The 22327-nt window shown below is 46.6% G+C and overlaps 1 protein-coding gene across 2 annotated transcripts; it reads right to left on the bottom strand.

The window, feature by feature from the left end:
- Positions 1-462: 462 nt before the first annotated feature.
- On the bottom strand, positions 463-21646 carry LOC146058101 (tubulin alpha chain-like). Of its 2 annotated transcripts, none has more exons than XM_083170094.1 (5): positions 21523-21646; positions 4879-5101; positions 3834-3982; positions 3066-3746; positions 463-808 (listed from the first exon to the last, which is right to left on the bottom strand). In XM_083170094.1, the coding sequence occupies exons 2-5, from the start codon at positions 4997-4999 to the stop codon at positions 530-532; spliced, it is 1230 nt and encodes a 409-aa protein (XP_083026220.1). In that variant the 5' UTR covers positions 5000-5101; positions 21523-21646; the 3' UTR covers positions 463-529. The 2 variants fall into 2 exon arrangements, with proteins under 2 accessions (XP_083026220.1, XP_083026219.1); XM_083170093.1 differs by lacking the exon at positions 21523-21646 and adding an exon at positions 12099-12237.
- Positions 21647-22327: the final 681 nt, after the last annotated feature.

Below are 22327 nucleotides of genomic sequence, written 5' to 3'. Positions count from 1 at the left end.
TGGAGAGCCTGGAGGCAATCACATACACGTGGCACAGCACACCATCCTTACTGTACAGTACTCTGCTATGACTTAAGCGGAACATACATGTCAGCTGATTCTGACCCGGTCCACCTTATGGCAATCTGATTTGCCGATCTGCAGACTCCGATGATTGGCATTTTCCCTGGGGAATGGGAAAATCCAGCACGTTAAAACTCACCAATTCTGATCCATCAATCCTGTTTTAGATACTATTGACGAATAAAGATTCCCCAACATATTGGACTGTAATCCGTGGGGATGGACCTGAGTACTGAGACGTAGTCAAATCTGGGAGCCATAACCACAATCCCCCCCAAAAAAGTTATAGTAAATCTACTGTAGGAGTCTCAATCCTGGAACTATTGATATTCAGACCAGAAAAAGTCAGGATTTGGGGTTTTTAAACCATTCCATTACAAAACATTCAGTCCATAAAGATAGTTTGCGTAAGTTTTATTGTAGATGAACTCAATAACTCGAGAGACCACCTTGGAGTCGCCTGGATTTACACCTCTTCTTCATAGGTATCTATTCCGACCTCCTCATAATCTTTCTCCAGGGCGGCGAGGTTCTCGCGGGCTTCTGCAAACTCTTCTTGCTCCATGCCTTCACCCAAGTACCAGTGCACGAATGCTCGCTTGGCGTACATCAGGTCAAACTTGTGGTCAAGTCGCGCCCAGGCCTCAGCTATGGCAGTGGTGTTACTGAGCATGCATACTGCTCGCTGAACTTTGGCTAGGTTATCCCCAGGCACCATGGTGGGAGGCTGGTAATTAATGCCAACCTGGGAGAGGAAATAATAAATACGTCAGTCGGTGTGATATATTATCCTATACTATGGAACGTGCTGGCCCTCATTCTTGTTCACTTGCAAAAGCAAATTCCTTCTCAAATGGACAAAACCATGTGCACTGCAGGTGGGGCAGATGTAACTTGTGCAGAGAGAATTAGATTTGGGCGAGTTACTGTATTTGTTTCTGTGCAGGGAAAATAAATACTTTATTTTTACACTGCAATATAGATCTCACTTTAAAGTAAAACCCCACCCAAATCTAATTCTCTCTGCACAAATTACATCTGCCCCACCTGCAGTGCACATGGTTTTGTCCATTTAAGAAGGAATTTGCCTTTGCGAGTAAACCAGAATAGGGGCCACAGTGTCAATGATTGAACGGGCAATTGAAGTTCAGTCCAATGTTAATAAGCTATTTATTTTGCTTACTGTCACATGGTTAACAATATCTACTATATAAAAGCGAAAATTTGTCTTTCTGCCTTTCTATACAAATCCACAGTTTACAAGCAACGGTCGTGAAATTTTACATGCGAGCGTATTAAAACAATGAATTACTGGTAATTTTTAATTAATTAAAAAACACAATTTATGCTGTAAGCTCAAATGTATGTTCCAGCATAACTCCGGAATGACTGCAGCAATTTACACCAAACTTGGTACACATATGACTTACAATCTGGGAGCAAACAATGTGGGGGTAACACACCCCTAGCACCAAGCCAGCAGCACTGAGTATTTCAGCAGACAGCATAACTGTAGAATGGCTGTAGCAATTTACACCAAACTTGGTACATATATCAAATACAATCTGTGAACAAATACTGTTGGGGTACTGTACCCCTAGCACCCCTAGAGGTGGGGTAGGGCAGCAGCACAGAATATATCAGGACATACATGCTATGTTGGTGATGACAGGACTGCATGTGACAGGGACAGTGACATGATGTGAGGAGGGGAGTGGAGATAGCCCATCCCACACACTGAGAGTTATATAGTGGCAGTAGCAGGGTTCCTCTGCAGCACAGAGTATATCAGGAGATGAATAATGGGCTGTGCTCCAATTTAAAATAACAAACAACTAATGTTATTTAGAGCATTGTGGAGGCACAGAGTGATGGGAGGAGTCTGATATACCATAACCCATCACATCACATGTGTAGTCAGCAGACAGCACATACATGGCAGCATTGTGGAGGCACAGAGTTATGGGAGGAGTCTGATATACCATAACCCATCACATCACATGTGTAGTCAGCAGACAGCACATACATGGCAGCATTGTGGAGGCACAGAGTGATGGGAGGAGTCTGATATACCATAACCCATCACATCACATGTGTAGTCAGCAGACAGCACATGCATGTCAGCATTGTGGAGGCACAGAGTGATGGGAGGAGTCTAATATACCATAACCCATCACATCACATGTGTAGTCAGCAGACAGCACATACATGGCAGCATTGTGGAGGCACGGAGTGATAGGAGGAGTCTGATATACCATAACCCATCGCATCACATGTGTAGTCAGCAGACAGCACATGCATGGCAGCATTGTGGAGGCACGGAGTGATGGGAGGAGTCTAATATACCATAACCCATCACATGTGTATTCAGCAGACAGCACATACATGGCAGCATTGTGGAGGCACAGAGTGATGGGAGGAGTCTGATATACCATAACCCATCACATCACATGTGTAGTCAGCATACAGCACATACATGGCAGCATTGTGGAGGCACAGAGTGATGGGAGGAGTCTGATATACCATAACCCATCACATCACATGTGTAGTCAGCAGACAGCACATGCATGGCAGCATTGTGGAGGCACGGAAAGATGGGAGGAGTCTAATATACCATAACCCATCACATCACATGTGTAGTCAGCAGACAGCACATGCATGGCAGCATTGTGGAGGCACAGAGTGATGGGAGGTATGTAAAATAACAGACAATTCAACAGATTTTTCAGACTCCTTGAATCACTGACTGAGATTAGAGAAGTCATCAGCCTGATGGTCAGCAACATGGAGTCGCGACCCCATACTGAGAAGGTCGGGACCCACTTTGGGGTCAGGACCCACAGTTTGAGAACCGCTGCTCTAATAGATAGCTAGGCCACTTGGTAGGAGTGGACACCTATTTTCTGGACTTATACCTTTATTAGGAACCATTGAATTTAAAGACGCATCAATGAATCATCAACTCATAGAACATGCCATGAAGGTAAGTTTTAGCTTCTCACCTTAAATCCTGTGGGACACCAATCCACAAATTGTATCATTCTCTTGGTTTTGATGGTGCCAATTGCCACGTTGACCTCTTTGGGGACCACGTCACCACGGTAGAGCAAACAACAGGCCATGTATTTTCCATGACGCGGGTCACACTTCAACATCTGGTTAGAGCGGTCGAAGCAAGAGTTGGTAATCTCAGTCACTGACAATTGCTCGTGGTACACCTTCTGGGATGAAATGATGGGTGCATAACTGACCAGAGGGAAATGGATACGTGGGTATGGGACCAGGTTTGTCTGGAAATCTGTCATGTCCACATTGAGAGCCCCATCAAAGCGCAGCGAAGCCGTTATGGAAGACACCGCTTGACCTATGATTCGGTTAAGGTCATTGTAAAAAGGGTATTCAATGTCTAGGTTCCTTCTGCAGATGTTGGAAATGGCCTCATTGTCAACCATGAAGGTGCAGTCTGAGTGCTCCAGCGTGGTGTGGGTGGTCAGGACGGAGTTGTATGGGTCCACCATTGTGGTTGAGAACTGGGGTGCGGGATATACGGCAAATTCCAGCTTAGATTTCTTCCCGTATTCCACAGAAAGGCGCTCCATAAGTAGCGAGGTAAAACCAGAGCCCGTGCCACCTCCAAAGCTATGGAAGATGAGGAATCCCTGCAGACCTGAGCAGGCTTCCGTCTGAAATATGAAAAAAAGACATTTTGAGACCAGTGACGCCAGCATTACTTCCCTTTACCGTATTAAATACAGTAGCACGATGCTCGCCTGTTTCCGGATACGATCCTGCACAATGTCAATGTGTTGCCTGCCAATGGTGTAGTGGCCGCGAGCGTAGTTATTGGCCGCATCTTCTTTCCCTGTGATGAGCTGCTCCGGGTGAAAGAGTTGGCCATATGCTCCAGACCGGACCTCATCTGAGAACGGAGCAGAGAGCGAAATTGGTTAACCAGCCTTGACATCACAATGATTTCTAGAACTCTCTACACCCCATTATGCTAAAAACATCTGCAAGAGCATGGGAACCACTGCACATAAAAAAAACAATCTGGTATGGATATAGTTGTGTAGGCATTGATCCAACTTTCTGCAATAAGAAAACGAGAGAGACCAGTAAGACTCAATGGGCTAAACCGCTCATTAGTTACTGTGCACCATAACTAGATTAAAGGGGAGTTGGGCTCAGGGGACACTTCACATGGTGCACACTTAGGCCCAATTTTCAGGAGCCTACCGGCCATTCTGGTAGTGTATGACAAGTAGACACACAGCGATTCCTCCTGAGTCCTGTCCCAGTGTGTAAGTGCAGAGACTCCTGCAATTCTTGCATGTGACAAGATATACTATACACCACTGGTTTCAATTTAATATACACAATCTAATATACACACTCCTCACCTGGAGCACACTGCTGCATTTACACCATTCAGTCCCATAGTGGGGAAGGGCAAGATGACAAGTAGGGGTGAGTCCCCCTGTTTTAAGTGTCACACCCCACCATGGCTTAATTCGGCACTGGTCTTCACATATAGGGCAAAATGCACTAAGCTTCAAAAGTGATCAAATGAAGAGTGATAAGCAGCCAGCCAATCAGCTCCTACCTGCCATGTCACAGACTGTGTTTGAAAAATGTGGGGCAGGAGCTGATTGGCTGGTTGTCTATCACTCTCTAGCTCATCAATTTGGAAGCATAGTGCATCTGGCCCAGACACTTCTATGCTTCAAAGGATGACAACAGAATGACCAGTGCCACCTGCAGGTAATGGCCAGGTACTGCACTCATATTCTTGTTTGACTGCATGCAGTCACTCACCTACTACTGATGGCTCCAGATCCACCATGACTGCGTGTGGCACGTGTTTTCCAGTGCCAGTCTCGCTGAAGAATGTGCCATAGGAATCATCTGAGCTGCCTAGATTCATCTTATCCTGCATGGTGCCGTCGGGCAGGATGCCGTGCTCCAGACAGAACAGCTCCCAGCATGCACTGCCAATCTGTATGCCGGCCTGTCCGATATGAACCGCGATACACTCCCTCTGGTTGGGGGGACAAAGGTGCAATGTTCTGAAGCCATACGAGCAATCTATCACTTTCGTTCCCTCAAAAGAACAAATTTCTGTACTTGTTTCCTAGTACGGCGCCCATTGCATGCGTGTACCTTATTTAGTGGTGTGCGATGCGTGCAATGCGATGCGATGCTTGTACAATTAAATATCACATAGCATCGCATGCCAGCAAATGGGATATGATGCGATTTTTAATTGTACAAGCACCCATGCCATGAGATGTGATGGGTGCTTACAATGAGATGTAACCCCCAGTATCCAAACCATCCCGAAGCGTGGCGAGCGCAGCGAGCCCTGCGAGGGGACGCGGAATACATGTAAAGTAATCCGTGTCCGCTCGCCACGCTTCAGGCTCGTATTCCGCGTCCCCTCGCGGGGCGCGCTACGCTCACCACGCTTCAGGCTCGGTGGCTCGCTGCACTCGCCACACTATCTAAAATCAACTCCACGCCGACGTGGATAGTGGGGGTATGAAAAGGTCGGAGGACGCATACCGCCGCCCCTCGCTGCGCTTGCCACGCTTCGGGATGGTGTGGATACTGGGGGTTACATCTCATTGTAAGCACCCATCACATCTCATGCCATGGGTGCTTGTACAATTAAAAATCAAATTGCATCGTATTGCATCGCATGCCGCAATATTCCAGGGGGATGCAATGTGATGCGATGCAATGAGATTTTTAGGAGCTCATACGATGGAAATCGTGGGCGCCGTTCTAGGAAACAAGTACTAACATTTCTTTGTGGTCAGAGCAGTCAAACTGTAGAACTCTCTTCCTGGAGAGGTGGTGTCGGCAGACACAATAAATATGTTTAAAATAAGGTTGGACAAACATTTATTGGTTAAAAACATCCAAGGGTACAAATAAGTAACATAATCTGTCTCTAACAAGGGATAAGCTATTAAAACCTAGGTTGAACTCGATGGAAGCAAGTCTTTATTCAGCCTTATCTACTATGTAACTACAGTATGTAACTATGTTCATAACGTGTGTGGCGTGTTGCCAGAATGAATATTAAAATCACATACACCCTATAAGCCCAATTTTGTATTAGCAGCACAGGGCAGTATTGCATAAATTATGATTATTAATACGCAAAGAACTTCTGAGTTCTAAAATAATCTCCTGTCCCTGGGAACACATAGATAACAGCCTGCCATTGCATTCCATGTGCAATCAAGTACATTATACAGTGCACCTGCTAAGCTCATGGGAACCGTAACTGACCAACGCTGAGAAAATATCTGAGAATTTGACCGTTAAGGATAAATTCATTTGTTGGGATAAATTTGAACAACCATCATCCCGAATCTAATAGAATACATATACAGCATCCTTCTAAACAGAATCCCTGGGTAGGTTCTCATTGACTGTTGGAATCCATGGGATATGACACTACTGGTTACTCAGCAAACTTAGGGGATTATTCTGGTTCACTCACAAGGAAAAATTCACTCTTTAATGGACAAAACCATGTGCACTGCAGGTGGGGCAGATGTAACTTGCGCAGAGAGAGAATGTAAAAACCCACATTCCGCATCCTGCCACATACCGCCCCCCACACCGTACGCTCCTCCTCCTCCCCCCCCCCCACACACTTCCTGTCCAGGCAGCCTCCTGGTGTGCTCCCCGGGTCCAGTGACCTCTTCTCCCTATTAACAGCGACTTTACCTTCAGGATGCAGGAAGGAGGAGCCTAAGAGTCACTGCAGCTGTCAGTCACAGGCGGCTCCGGCGTAGGAGGTGAGGGAGACCCGCGGAGACCCTCTCACGCGGCGTTGGCAGCTTCGCAAAGGGCGTCTCTTTTCCATACAACTGTCCTTTGCAATACTAATTGCATATATGACTACACTAGGTGATTCATCGCACCCTACGGGCGCTCTTCACACCATTTTAAGGGGCTCCGCCCCCTTAACCGGGGAAAGCGGTTATTGCGTGAAATATGGTTTGTGCAGGAGGGGTGGGTGGGGAAATACTGGTGGTGTTGGAGTTGTGGGTGTTTAGTGGTGGTGGGAGATGGGAGCGGGTGGTGCGTGACTGGGACAGCTGGGTTTGTGCGGGGACTTTCTCCGGACACAGTTGTTTAGTGGTGGTGGGAGAGGGGTGTGGGGTGGGTGGTGACAGGGACGGGGGGTTCTGGGCGGGGACTTGCTAAGTGATATACCTGGGTGGGGTAGGTGTTTAGCGGCGGTGGGATACGGGAGCAGGGTGGGGGGTGACTGGGACAGTCGGGTCTAGGTGGGGACTTGTTTCGGACACACACACACACATACCTGGCCGGGTCAGCTTTTAAGCGGCAGCAGGGTGGACGATGACAGGGACGGTTGGTTTTGGGCGGGGACTTGTTTAGTGATATACATGGCCGGGAATAGAGATGGGCAGAATGGGTCACTAAAAAGAGCTGGGATCAAGTGATCAATCTGTGCGAAGACGAAGTATAATTTGTTTAACAATCTTTTATTGGCGTGAACGGTAAAAGCAACAGTTTTTTTTTTTTTTTTAAAGTGAGCTGAACAAATAAGAACATACATGACCAAGTAAAACACTAATCCATAGCTGGGTGCAGAATCGCCATCGATGGCAACCATCAATGGCGTCTGCACCGATGGCCATCCCTAGTAGCAGCAGCCTTGTGATTGTTTCTTTCACTTGCAGTCGCAGCACTGTACTCAGTCTCCAGAGTTAGTACATCTCAGCTGCCACAGGTGGCAGTGCTGAGCTCAGGCAAATGCATTGTAATGGAAAACGAAACTGAAAGAATGACGGATCACCTGTTTGGGAGCAGCGGCTCACTCACTCGTTTATCGGATCCGTCCAAAAGATCCGCTTCCTGCGCGAATGCCCCATCTGTACCCGGGTAAGCTGTTTAGCGGTGGTGGGAGAGAGGGTGGGGGGGGGGGCTTTCTGAGCATAGGGGATTGTAGGGACGGGGCAGCTCTGGCAGCTATGCATTCAAAAGTCATAGTAAGTTCCCCGGCAGCATGATGAGGACAGGGAAGGAGGGGGGAGGCGGGGTCGGGTCTGGGCGGGGAGTCGCAGCGGGACTCTGATTGTAAGTGTCCCCAGCTGCAGATAGGGTAGGAGCAACCTCCGCATAGTAGTTTATCTGCCTGCAGGAAGTGGGGTGCAAATGAATCCCCGGCCACTGCAGGCTAGTTTGTAGGAAGCTGCCGCATGGAGTCCTGTCTGTCATTCTGGGCTCTGATTGAGCCTTGACTCCGCCCAGCGTTATAGACACACTCCCAGAATGATTGACACATGTAGCTAAATATATAAGAGATGTGACATTAGTTTCGTTGCGAAGCTTGGCGGGATGTATTTTGCAATGATGATGCATTCCAGAAAGTGGAAGCTCCAACAAGCAAGGCCCCTGATTTAGGCAATGTGCAGCTCTTCAGTTGTGGAACTGTAATGCTGTGTACACACGTTACAATATGAAATTAAATTTTGACTATATAGTCAAAATCGAATCTGGATCACATATACATCATATGCATAGTTGCCTCCCCTCCTGCATTCTGCAGGAGACTCCCTGACATAGCAGCAATCTCCCTCTCTCCCTCATTAGTCTAGCAATCTCCCTCATGTCACCTAGCCCACATTACACTGTTACATCTTAGTTACCTCCCCTCCTGCATTCTGCAGGAGTCTCCCTGACATAACAAGAAAGGGACTGCCCTAAGGTAGTCCGAGGGCGCTGTCAATGGGTGTATGTCAAAAAGAAAGCTGCTACTTAAAGGGACTGAGTGGGTCCCTTAAAAAAGAGAAATATAAAAGAGAAAAGAAGTAGCGCTTTACCAATGAGTTGTAATCAATGTAAAAAACATTTAATATGCATAGAATAAAAAAATTTTTAACATGTACATAAACATATGAATAATAAAATAGGAAATGTAAAACTCTCTCAAGAGCCCACTGTATGTGCCACTATATAATGGGATCCGTTCCTATTAATGCCGTCTGGATAGAAAAGTCCCAAAGGGAATGATGCAGTTCTTTGAACTGGGGGTATAAATGGCTGTCCACTGGATTCAAAAACCACAATAGGAGGTTGGTATATTTACTGCTGAGTGTCCCTTGGGAGACTTGTATCCGTGAAGGACTGCTGTTTCAAGCTGTGTTCTCCATTTGAAGGGAAAAGGGTAGATGGTGTGTCTCTCCTATGTGGGAATCACGATGGTGTGGAAAGCAGGTGGGAATGTCCTGAACAAGCAAAGGCTCCAAATGTGGAGGTGAAGACGGCTGGTTGGATCCTGATGAGCAACAGTGTGACGATGGCAATTGGGGGCCTTGAGAGGGAGCAGCTTCCAACGCGTTTCACTGTCTCTAGGGGACAGCTTTTTCAAGGAAGAGCGGCTCCCCTCATGTTAATGGCGCCATCAGTGCTGTACGCCCGCACCGTCCAGGACCAGTGAACATCAGTTTCTCTTCCCCCCACTTCCTGCAATGGTGAGTTGCTGATCGGAATATCTGGCACTGTGGGACATATGTGTCTCTGGCACTGTGGGGGATTATCTGGCATTGTGGGGGTATATGTGTCTCTGGCACTATGGGGGCATATCTGGCACTGTGGGGGCATATGTGTCTCTGGCACTGTGGGGCATATGTGTATCTGGCACTGTGGGGGCATATGTGTCTCTGGCACTGTGGGGGCATATGTGTCTCTGGCACTGTGGGGGCATATGTGTATCTGGCACTGTGGGGGGATATCTGGCACTGTGGGGGATTATCTGGCATTGTGGGGGTATATGTGTCTCTGGCACTATGGGGGCATATCTGGCACTGTGGGGGCATATGTGTCTCTGGCACTGTGGGGGCATATGTGTCTCTGGCACTGTGGGGGCATATGTGTCTCTGGCACTGTGGGGGCATATGTGTATCTGGCACTGTGGGGGGATATCTGGCACTGTGGGGGCATATCTGGCACTGTGAGGGCATATGTGTCTCTGGCACTGTGGGGGCATATGTGTCTCTGGCACTGTGGGGGCATATGTGTATCTGGCACTGTGGGGGGATATCTGGCACTGTGGGGGCATATGTGTATCTGGCACTGTGGGGGCATATCTGGCATTGTGGGGGCATATGTGTATCTGGCACTGTGGGGGCATATGTGTCTCTGGCACTGTGGGGGCATATGTGTCTCTGGCACTGTGGGGGGATATCTGGCACTGGGGACATCATTGTGCAGTGTCATGGGCATCATGGTATGGGGCGTAATGGGCATTACGGTGTGGGGAGCATTGGGTAATTGCCATCACAGTGTGGGTGTAATGGGCATCAAGGTGTGTGACATAATGTGTAATTAGCATCACAGTGTGAAGGTGTATTGAGTAATTAGCATTGCGGTGTTGGGCGTAATGTGTAACTGGCATCACGGTGTGCAGCATAATGGCATGTGGCTTTATGTGTAATGGGTATTACAAAGTTTGCTAAAATGTGCAATCTGCAGGTACGTAATACAATCATGGTACAGGCCACGCCCCCTTATGATAGACCACACTCCTAAATTTTCGGCGCGCCTCCGGCGCGCACAAGCTTAACGTCTTCTGGATGATTAGTGAGGGTGTGTGTGTTTGGGCCTTATTCTAGTTCACTAGACAAAATCCTTCTTAGATGGACAAAACCATGTGCACTGCAGGTGGGGCAGATGTAACATGTGCAGAGAAATTTAGATTTGTTTGAGTTATATTGTTTCTGTGCAGGGTAAATACTGACTGCTTTATTTTTACACTGCAATATAGATCTCACTTTGAAGTAAAACCCAGCCCAAATCTAATTCTCTCTGCACACATCTGCCCCACCTGCAGTGCACATGGTTTTGTCCATATAAGAAGGATTTTGTCATAAAGAGTGAACTAGAATAAGGCCCTGTGTGTGTGACACTGCGAATTCCTACACCGGGTGACACCAACCCTAGTGACGCCACTGCTCACATTGATGACCACACCTACCAATGGCTGACCACACCCCTTCAGTGGGCCCCTGCGGCTATATTTCCCTGGTGGGCCCTAAATGCCCCAGTCCGACACTGGTATTTCTTATATAATATAAACCACTGCCCATTGTTATTTAAAAAATCAACAATAGACAATAAATCAATCAATCAAATAACATCTCCCTCCAGGCATTATAAAAGTATTAAACCTGCTAATCAAAGTAATAACTACTAATTATGGTTTCACCTGTCAACATGTTTGTTATTTGATTTATTTATTGTCTATTGTTGTTTTTTTAATATCACTGGCCAGTGGTTTATATTATGTAATAAATACTAATTAGATGACGGTTATTCTCCAGCGCAGTTTTTGTATGTCTGTCTGTTTATCTTTATAATTTAAGGACTTAAGTTGGCCATACATCTACAGATCGATTGTCAGATCTGGCTGGTTGGAACAGAATCCTGGTAATGGATGAGAGCAAATGACAGTTGACCATTTTCTTTGAATTGCTGGAAAGCTGCCAATCATCCATTACCAGGATTTTGTTCCAACCAGCCCAATCTGACAATCAATCTGTAGATGTATGGCCACCTTTAGCTAATCCTTTTGTAAAAACATTGCAGGATATCAGTAATTAACAATTATAGGGTTTTGCACAGCGCAAGTAAACTTTTTTATTTGTTATTTCTATGAATATTACGTCAAATAGCAAAGGAATCTCACAGTGTGTACACACCATTAGTTTCACAATGCCCTCCCAACCACTAGAAATCATACTGCGGAATTTGGACACAACAATTGGTAATTCATGGGCTTCCAAGTGACAGTCGGGTGACTTCACCTTCAAGTCCGCAGCGAAACAGGTGGCACACCTGTCTGACCAAAATGCTGGCGTCTTACGTTACATAAGAACCCCTGTGGTTATACAATTGTTTTTAAAATTTCTCTTTTAAGTGTCTTTTTTTTTACAAATTATTATTATTAAGTCCTGAGTAAGACTGAGATAGAAATTTAGGGGGTTTCTTACCATTTTTGCCTGAGTTTAGGGGGTCTTGTGCCAGGAGCAGTTTTCAGTAGATGGTTTCCTGTGTGTCCTGATTACTCTGGGGCCAGGGCAGAAGAGCATTATTGCATCACAGAAGAGAAATCTCTCCCTCACATGCACCTGTGATGGACCAGTAAATTGATTCTGTGTATCACATATACTGTAAGTACAGAACTGCCTAGGAGAGCGATAACTTGGAGAGAGAGAAAGTGCCAGCCTGTCAACTCCCAACTGCCATTTTCAATCATTGGGGCAGCTGTATTAAGCCCGGCGAAGAGATAAAATGGAGATAAAGTAGAAGGTGATAATGCAACAGCCACTTAGCTATGTTTGAAAAATGACAGTTAGGAGTTGATTGGCTAGTGCATTAACGCCTTCCACTTTATCTCCTATACTACTGCTCTCTCCTGGTGTAACCCAGGCACATATTTTACTGTTCTCTCCCGATGTAACCCACACACAGTATACTAATGATGTCTCCCAGTGTAACCAAGGCACATATACTACTACTCTCTCCTGATGTAACCCAGGCACATATACTACTGCTCTCTCCTGATGTAACCATGGCACATATACTACTACTCTCTCCTGATGTAACCATGGCACATATACTACTTCTCTCCTGGTGTAACCCAGGTACATATACTACTGCTCTCTCCCAGTATAACCAAGGCACATATACTACTACTCTCTCCTGATGTAACCCAGGCACATATACTACTGCTCTCACCTGATGTAACCAAGGCACATATACTACTACTCTCTCCTGATGTAACCAAGGCACATATACTACTGCTCTCTCCTGATGTAACCATGGCACATATACTACTACTCTCTCCTGATGTAACCAAGGCACATATACTACTGCTCTCTCCCGATGTAACCATGGCACATATACTACTACTCTCTCCCAGTGTAACCAAGGCACATATACTACTGCTCTCTCCCGATGTAACCCAGGCACATATACTACTGCTCTCTCCCGATGTAACCAAGGCACATATACTACTGCTCTCTCCTGATGTAACCATGGCACATATACTACTACTCTCTCCTGATGTAACCATGGCACATATACTACTGCTCTCTCCTGGTGTAACCCAGGTACATATACTACTGCTCTCTCCCAGTATAACCCAGGTACATATACTACTGCTCTCTCCTGCTGCGCTCGGCACACTATTATAATCTAACTCCACGCCGTAGTGGATGGTAGGGCATGAAATACCACCTGTCGGCACATGTCGGCTCAAAAAACAGTAAAAAAACCATGTCAACCTTTTGACTGTCGACCTAGACACTGTCAACCTAATGGCATGTCGACGTAATGACATGTTGACCTAATGACATGTCGACCTAATGAACATGTCGACCTAATGGTATGCCACCCCCCGCAGCGGGACAATGCCTGCCGCGGGTGGGACGTCGGGACAGGACCCGAAAATCGGGACTGTCCCGGCGGAATCGTGACAGTTGGGAGGTATGTATATATATATATATATATATATATATATATATATATATATATATATATATATATTCAGAAGAGAAAGCCGGCACTCCACTGCTTAATAGACAGCAATAGCACCCCGTGCCTTCCTCAGCAACAGGCTGTTTCCAGGCTGGCATGTATATAGAAGAGCATAGGCGGCACTTGGGCGTCTTGGAGAAGAAAAAGACCACACACAGGTTCAAGATCTTTCGAGATTTAATCCTGATGACGAGATTAAATCTCGAAAGATCTTGAACCTGTGTGTGGTCTTTTTCTTCTCCAAGACGCCCAAGTGCCGCCTATGCTTATATATATATATATATATATATATATATATATATATATATATATATATATATATATATATATATATATATATATAGGATTTGTTGCGGCCCGGCACTCTCCACTAAGTCTCAGCTGTCCCGGTGCCCCACCGAAGGGGTGTTGGTAAGGAATAAATACAGACTGGCACTCCGGGGTCTTTCATACAAACGTGTTGTCACATCAATGAAACCAACGTTTCGGGGGTGGTCCCCCTTTGTCAATCCATCATCACCTCACCTGTACACTTTGACAAAGGGGGACCACCCCCGAAACGTTGATTTCATTGCTGTGACAACACGCTTGTTTGAAAGACCCCGGAGTGCCAGTCTGTATTTATTCCAGCCTTGTGTTCAAAACGACAGTGCTTATTTGAAAGACACCAACATGTTGTTGCATAAATTGTTGTCGGTCACAGAACTCCCCTCGGATGTTGTTATGGCCACTATAGACGTATCCAGCCTGTACACTGTGATTCCACATCAGGCAGGCTTGGATGCGGTGGAACAGCTCATTTCTAACAGCGATCTGTATAGGGGTCCATCAATACCTTTTTTCATGCAACTATTAGAATTAACCCTGAAGAGGAATTATTTCCGTTTTAACGGGAAGTTCTTCCTGCAGCTAAGGGGGTGCGCGATGGGGTCCTCAGTGGCCCCATCGCTCGCCAATTCTTACATGTTCGGAGTGGAACAAAAATTGTTCACTCAAAACACACAAGTCAATGAATATCTCATAATATACCTGAGATACATTGACGACCTCCTGGTCTTCTGGTCAGGGGGCCGCAATCAGCTGGAAAACCATATTTTGGCCCACAATGCCACCGAATCTCCAGTAAAGTTTACCTACTCATTAAGTTCAGATTCGGTCCAATATCTGGATGTTGACATTCGCATCCAGGATGGCAAGATCCACACGGCCCTATTTTCAAAATTAACAGACAGAAATAACACACTGCTGGCCAATAGTTTCCATCCTATCCCCCTTAAAAAGGGACTTCCCTTTTCACAGATGCTGCGGGCTCGCCGCATCTGTAGTCAACCAGCCAGTTTGGAAGATACACTCAGCAAAATGTGCACAAAATTTGAGGAAAGGGGATACTCTCCCAGTGAGTTACAGTCCACAAAGAACAGAGTGCTGACCATGACCCGTGATGAGGCCTTGGCCCCTAGGACCCTTAAAAGACAAATAGATGATAAAATCATCTGGGTCAATAAATACCATCCCGCTAGTTCTAAAATCAAAAAAATCATCAACTCTCACTGGCCGATCGTCACATCAGATCCTAGGCCCTTATTCTAATCGGATCGGTACGGCCCGCGTGCGGCCGTACCGCCGATGTTTTGACACTGCACATGCGCAGAGGTCAATCTGCGCATGTGCAGCCCCCTTCGCCGCAGACGTATTTCGTCCGCCGCAAAGGGGGCGTATAGGGGCGTGAGAGGCATCATGCCCTCATTTCCCTATGTGTACGCCCCGCGTTTCATGGGCGTTCCCATGCAAACGCGGGGCGTACGCATGCTAATGAGGGCATGACGCCACTCATGGGGGCGGAAAGCTGACGTCGCCGGATGTCAGCTTTCAGCCCCCATACAAGCTACCACACGGACGATTGTCCGTGTGGTCTCAGCTTGCGGGAGCTGCCGCGGCGTGCGGACCTGCCTTCGATGGTCGACGACCATCGAATGCAGGGGGCAGCTCCCAGCATGGTGGAGGCGTACGCCTCCACCATTTTCGTGCGGATCGCCAGCCGTCCGTGTACGGACGGCCGTGGCGATCCGTAGGGTGGGCGGGGTTTCGTCTGGTGCGGTCGGAGCCGCATATGCGGCTCGACCGCACCAACCAGAATAAGGGCCCATGTCTGCCAGCCTTGCATGATAAAAAAATCATGAATTCCTACACACGAGGCAAAAATTTAAAGGACTATTTGGTCAAAAATGATGTTATATTTCCACCGATCCATAACCCCACATTTTTAGGGACACCGAAAGTAGGTTGCTACAGGTGCTGCGGCTGCACCACCTGCAGCTTCATGATCCCAGGGGATTCCTTCCATCACTCACATACGGGTAGGAAGTTTAAAATAAACCATCGATTGGGGTGCAGTACCAAATATGTCATTTACTTGATTTGTTGTCCCTGTGGATTCCATTACGTGGGAAAAACTGATCGAATGTTTAAAGAAAGAGCTGCAGTACATCGATCAGCCATCAAAAAAGCCATTGCTTCAGGTCACAGCGACCAACCTGTTGCACGCCATTTTGTAGAGGCCCGACATAATTTAACTACCCTGCGATATCGCATTATTGATCATGTGCCCCCCCTGTCTAGAGGAGGTGACAGATCCCTGCGGCTTCTTCAACTTGAAAGCCGATGGATCTTTCGGTTGGATACATTGACCCCTAGGGGTCTCAATGATCATGCGGGGTTATCTCATTTTATATAACATCAGTGATAAGTGCCACGGATCACTATCTTTTCTGTTGCCTATAACATTCCAGGCACGCCTCGGTGCGTCAATCATGTTGACAGTGGACACTAGTTCCCAATGTTGGGGGTACCACTGGTTCATCAGAGATACATTCATTATACAGATGTATATATATCAACTGATAGATGTGTTAGATTGACATGTAATCTGATTTTAACTTTTTTAACCTTTTTTCACTTATTCGATGTTGTAGCACTGTCTCTTTAAATCAGCAGCCATTTTGGCAGCGGTCACATAATATGCACTTAGCACTTTATATTGCTGTTTTTATCCATGTATAGCTTATATGGTCCTATCACAGTGCGCATCGCACACTATTCAATATTGTCATGCATTTTGTTTATTTCTTTGCAGAAAATCTATCCCTCCTTCGGGACTCCCGGCTGGGACGCAACTTGAGTGACGTCACTGTTAGACGCCGGAGATGCTGTGCTACGCCGCGAGCCCCGACAGGACTGATACAGGTATTTAAGTCACGCTTGTTTGCACATATTGTTTGGTTATTTTTGAGCACCTTGATAAAGAGGCAACTCGCCTCGAAACGTTGGTCACCTTACTTTGGTGTGGTCTCATCATTTGCGAGTGCCGCCGCCCCCCACCCCCCTTGCAGATTCACAGCTTAACGCTGCATAGTGGACGGGCACCGCGTTATTCATCTTTAACATCCATACCAAGATTGCTTGGAGTGCCACCATCCCCCCCTTGCATATATATATATATATATATATATATATATATATATATATATATATATATGTATGTATATATATACACACACATAGGGCCTTATTTTGGTTCATTCTTTCTGACAAAATCCTTCTTAGATGGACAAAACCATGTGCACTGCAGGGGGGCAGATGTAACATGTGCAGAGAGAATTAGATTTGGGTGAGTAATTTTGTTTCTGTGCAGGGAAAATACTGACTGCTTTATTTTTACACTGCAATATAGATCTCACTTTGAAGTAAAACCCCATCCAAATCTAATTCTCTCTGCACATGCTACATCTGCCCACCTGCAGTGCACATGGTTTTGCCCATCTAAGAAGGATTTTGTCAGAAAGAATGAACCAAAATAAGGCCCATACAGACAAAATACCACTGCGCAAAAACATCTGTGATAGAGATGGTTTTACACGTCCCCCGTAGTGTGCCGCTTACTCCAGGACTCTACCAGGGTCCAACGGTGTACTCATATACAAAGAAAGGAGAAGCGCACCATAAGCCAAATGTAATAAAGTTTTTACTGATCATATATGCTCACATACATGGGGGTTAACATAAGTCAGCTTGCCAAGCCCAGGTGGAACCAGAACAGATGGGATATCACACGAGGATGTCAGACACGACTCAAGGATCTTCCGTCTTAGCAGCCTCTCACACTGCAATACACCGGTCACTGCTGTCCTTCTCCGCTCGATGCACCAGGATGACGTCACAATGTCCACCGCATAGGCCACGCCCAATGCGTTTCGTACCAGGACACCCCCTGACGAAGTCCTGGTACGAAACGTGTTGCCCCCCCCCACCTTTGCCACCATCAGCAAGTGTGTATTCACTCCTTACTAATGCTCTCTTTCAGCATTCTCTTTCTTTATCGGTTAGAGTATCACAAGACTCAGGGTATCCCGGTGATAGATAATGTGTTGGTCAATAGGTTGAAACCATATGGTAAAAAGTCCACCGGTACAAAAGGTCGACAGATGAAAGGTTGACCATGCTTAAGGTCAAAAAGTACAAGAGGTCAACATGACACCGGTCAGCGCACAAATGGTTTTATGTTTTTCAAACATTTGTTTGATTTTCTATCCATGTGAACATCTGTTGGGAATAGTGACCTGTGGCAAGTGGGGTAGAATGGAGTAAGCCATGTTGCTCAAGCATGAGGAGCAACACGAGCCTGTGAAATATGCAAGACTTAGACCAAAAATCATGATGACCATTTCTGTGAAAACCAAAGTCAAACTTTTGACCTTGTCGATCTTTAGCACCTATCAACCTTTCATACTGTATGCTGACCTTTTGTAACGTTTGACCTTATGTATCTTGCAACCTACAGCATGTGGACCCTTTAGTGATGACCTATTGACTGTTGGCCATAACATGGTCAATTTGTTGAACCACACCCAAGGCTCAGTCCTAGGTCCCCCGTTCTACTCTATCGATGCCATTTCTCTAGGAAACCGAATAAGCTCCATTGAATTTCATTGACCTTTCTCTGCGGAGGATACTCATTGTCATGGACTCAGTAAGTATCCATGATCTCAGTAATACCCCTTTCACAGCAGCCTAAATTCCCGGGTTGGGCCCGGAAAAAACCTGCGACTAGCGCTGGTGTATAAGGTTCCCGGGCCAAAATCCCGGGAAAATTTCCCAGGATTTGAACCCTGCTACGGAGCAACATTGTTCCCGAGTTCAACCTGGGGTCCTGGCTGGTGTGAAAGGGGTAAGGGTACTCCCCTGGTCTGCACCGAGGACCAGCAACCCAAGGTGAGTACTCTCCACCTTCTGCCCACCTCCGCCACCATCCCGCCACCTGCCCCCCTCCTCCCCGCCTCCTTCCCACACCATAAAATGTTTTTTTCTGGTGGGAAAGGGGTATAAGTATCCATGATCAGGGGCTGAGATCTGACTTTGGCCAGAGCACAGTATTTTGATTACATGGATAGTACACACTCTTGTACCGCTCCCGCCTGTGATAATTACCAAGGAGCCACCTGTCTCCTATTTTCTTTACCACTTTGACTCAACTTCCCATGCAATCAAGTTGGACATCAAATGCTTATAGCAATTAATTAATTAGGAATACTTTATTTACATGTACAATGCTTCAGTACAAAAATGTTACAAAGAATCGAGGGGTAGATGTATGAAGCAGCGATAGGGGAGGAGAAGTGAGCCAGAGGAGAAGTGGCCCATGTCAACCAATCAGCACTGAAGTAACATCTGTAATTTGCATAATATAAAATTATACAGAGCAGCTGATTGGTTGCCATGAGCCACTTCTCCTCTGGTTCACTTCTCCTGCCTTATCACTGCTTCATACATCTACTCCTCAGTTACAGAGTTGCATACATCGACTGCAACTCTAAATAATAATGGTTTTCCTGGTCATACGAGGTCAGACAGAGTCTAAAGGCCCCCATACATTAGGCCGACTTGTCCTTAGGACAAGTCGGACCCAATACTCCTGTGAGCCGCCCGGCAGCTCCCCGGGAGGCTCAAATACAATTTGGCACTTGATGAGCCAAATTTTACATGTGATAAATCGCTTGCGATTTATCACATGTACGGGGAGCTGCAGCGGGCGGTGAGGGGCATGGGGGCCGGTGGTGATCAGGGGCAGCAGTGGGGCGGGCAGCGGGGGTACTGAGTGCTGACCTGGGGGCGGTGTGGTCAGCAGCAGGGCTCATCAGGGGGACGCCGGAGCGGGGAGCGTGTCCTGACGCTGTAACTAGCCGGCAGCGCCTGTGTGTGATGATCTGGCCGGGCGGCGGGCGCTGTGATCATTCACATATATCATTCATTCAGCAGCGCTGCGGGACGGACGGGGCCGGGCAGTGGCGGATATTATATTTTTAAAACACCTGTCAAATGACTAGCCGTTCTCTGATTGGCTGAGAGCTCTCAGCCAATGACTGACCGTTGGCTGAGAGCTCTCAGCCAATCAGAGAACGGCTAGTCATTTGACAGGTGTTTTAAAAATATAATATCCGCCACTGCCCGGCCCCGTCCGTCCCGCAGCGCTGCTGAATGAATGATATATGTGAATGATCACAGCGCCCGCCGCCCGGCCAGATCATCACACACAGGCGCCGCCGGCTAGTTACAGCGTCAGGACACGCTCCCCGCTCCGGCGTCCCCCTGATGAGCCCTGCTGCTGACCACACCGCCCCCAGGTCAGCACTCACCGCCAGCTAAAGGTCCCAAGTCGGGTGGTCGGACGTGCAGCAGGTCCGACCACCCGACGCAGATCCGATGCGCACGGGACCGCGCATCGGATCTGAGGGGACATCAAAAGTAGCCGATTTTGGTCCGATTTCGCCCAGATCCGACTGATCTGGCCTAAATCGGACCAAAATCGGCTAGTGTATGGGGGCCTTAACAGATAGGCACAGGCTTTCTTTCAGGGCGCCTAGAGTGATTGAAGCTTCTAATTTAGATATGTGGGTGAAATAGTAACACCGATTTAACAAAAAGAACAAAGCCTCGCTGACTTATTAGAACCTCAGAAAATAATGAAGCTGTACACAAGCACCGTGTGAGTCAAAAGGTGGCCATACATCAGAAAGATATTGTACCCAATCATACAATCTCAACTGATTGTAAGATGGATTGTATGCAGATTGTGTGCACATCTTATGTACACAATCATGCAGTAGATGGATTGTATGACTGATTGTAAGATGGATTGTATGCAGATTGTGTGCACATCTTGTGTACACAATCATGCAGTAGATGGATTGTATGATTGATTGTATGATCGATTGTGTGTAGATTGTGTGTCCAAAAACCACCAAGGACTGCCGGGGATTTCAAGGGAAATTGTACACAATCATGAGCGCAATCGATCTTAAGATCGATCTTTCTGATGTATGGCCAGCTATAGTCTAATTGACCTTATCCTGATGTACTCTATGTGAGGCCAATTTACCGATGCTGTTTAATTATCCAATTAGGCTCAAAACAATAACTCACAATGGACCAGATGCACTAAGCTTCAAAAGTGATAAAATGGAGAGTGATAAACAACCAACCAATCAGCTCCTGCCTGACATTTTTCAAACACAGTCTGTGACATGGCAGGTAGGAGCTGATTGGCTGGCTGTTTATCACTCTCAATTTTATCACATTTGAAGCTCAGTGCATCTGGACAATATCCCAATGTTTATATTCCTTATAATTATTTCTCCTCAGATCGCTCAAGCAGCACTGTATTGGCTGAATGTCTTCCAGTCATTATAACTTGCTGTCATCTCGCTACCTTTAACTCAATCCTTCTATAAACACAAACCACAGCTGATTATATTCCCACCAGCCAGCAGTGGTTACCAGTCTGACATCACTTTGTTCCTAATGACAATACATATACCCTACCGCACAAGCTCGCTGATTAGGTGCAATCCGTGACTCCAAACTAATTATCCTCTGTTTCTATCAGCTCCTCTTTATAACCCCTCCTCAGGGGGCAAGAATCTGCAGCATAAGGTAAAAAGATACAGGCGGTGTACAATAATGATGTTCGTAGCAAGAAATGTGAATTATGTTACCGTTAGTACAAATGTATTACACTGAAATATCAGAATCCATTCACAATCTCTGAGAATAAACTCCTCAAAAAGGCAGTTATGTCAATATTTTTCTTTATTGAGTGTATATAATATATTGTAGCACTGTAGGGGAACTGTATGACTTTTTCTGGGGTAGAAGGTAGCAAGTAGCAGCTGAGAAAACATACAAGTCCAGTCTTTGGGGTGCAACTGGCCACAACCAGTTTTATTCAGCAGAAAATAAAAATAAACAAAAGAAAATACCTTGCCTGTCCGGCACTAACTAAACACAGGATATTCCTAACTATCTCTAAACAAAACACCACGTTTTCCAGTCACTACTGGATAGCTTACTTGCATCAGAAAACTTGTTCCTCTCACAGAGATTCTGCAGCCTCCCCAGGCAGTCTGCCCACACTGATCAGTCCAGCAGCTCTGCATGGGCCTTGCACAGCTGCAAGTGCTGATTAGCTCCTGCCGAGAGGCGAAACCCCACACGGCCAGGAAGCCGTGCCGCACACAGCAGTTTACAATGGAGGGGATGGCCACAGCCCTGCAGCCGTCCCTTCCAGTGGTGGGATCCTGCTGCAACCGGGTGGCCGGGCCGTGGCCGTCCCGTGTGAATGGACACA

The sequence above is a fragment of the Crinia signifera genome, chromosome 2 (genome assembly GCF_055691185.1).
Source record: "Crinia signifera chromosome 2, ASM5569118v1, whole genome shotgun sequence".
Classification (NCBI taxonomy): domain Eukaryota; kingdom Metazoa; phylum Chordata; class Amphibia; order Anura; family Myobatrachidae; genus Crinia; species Crinia signifera.
This window is presented reverse-complemented; position numbering and strand designations above follow the sequence as displayed.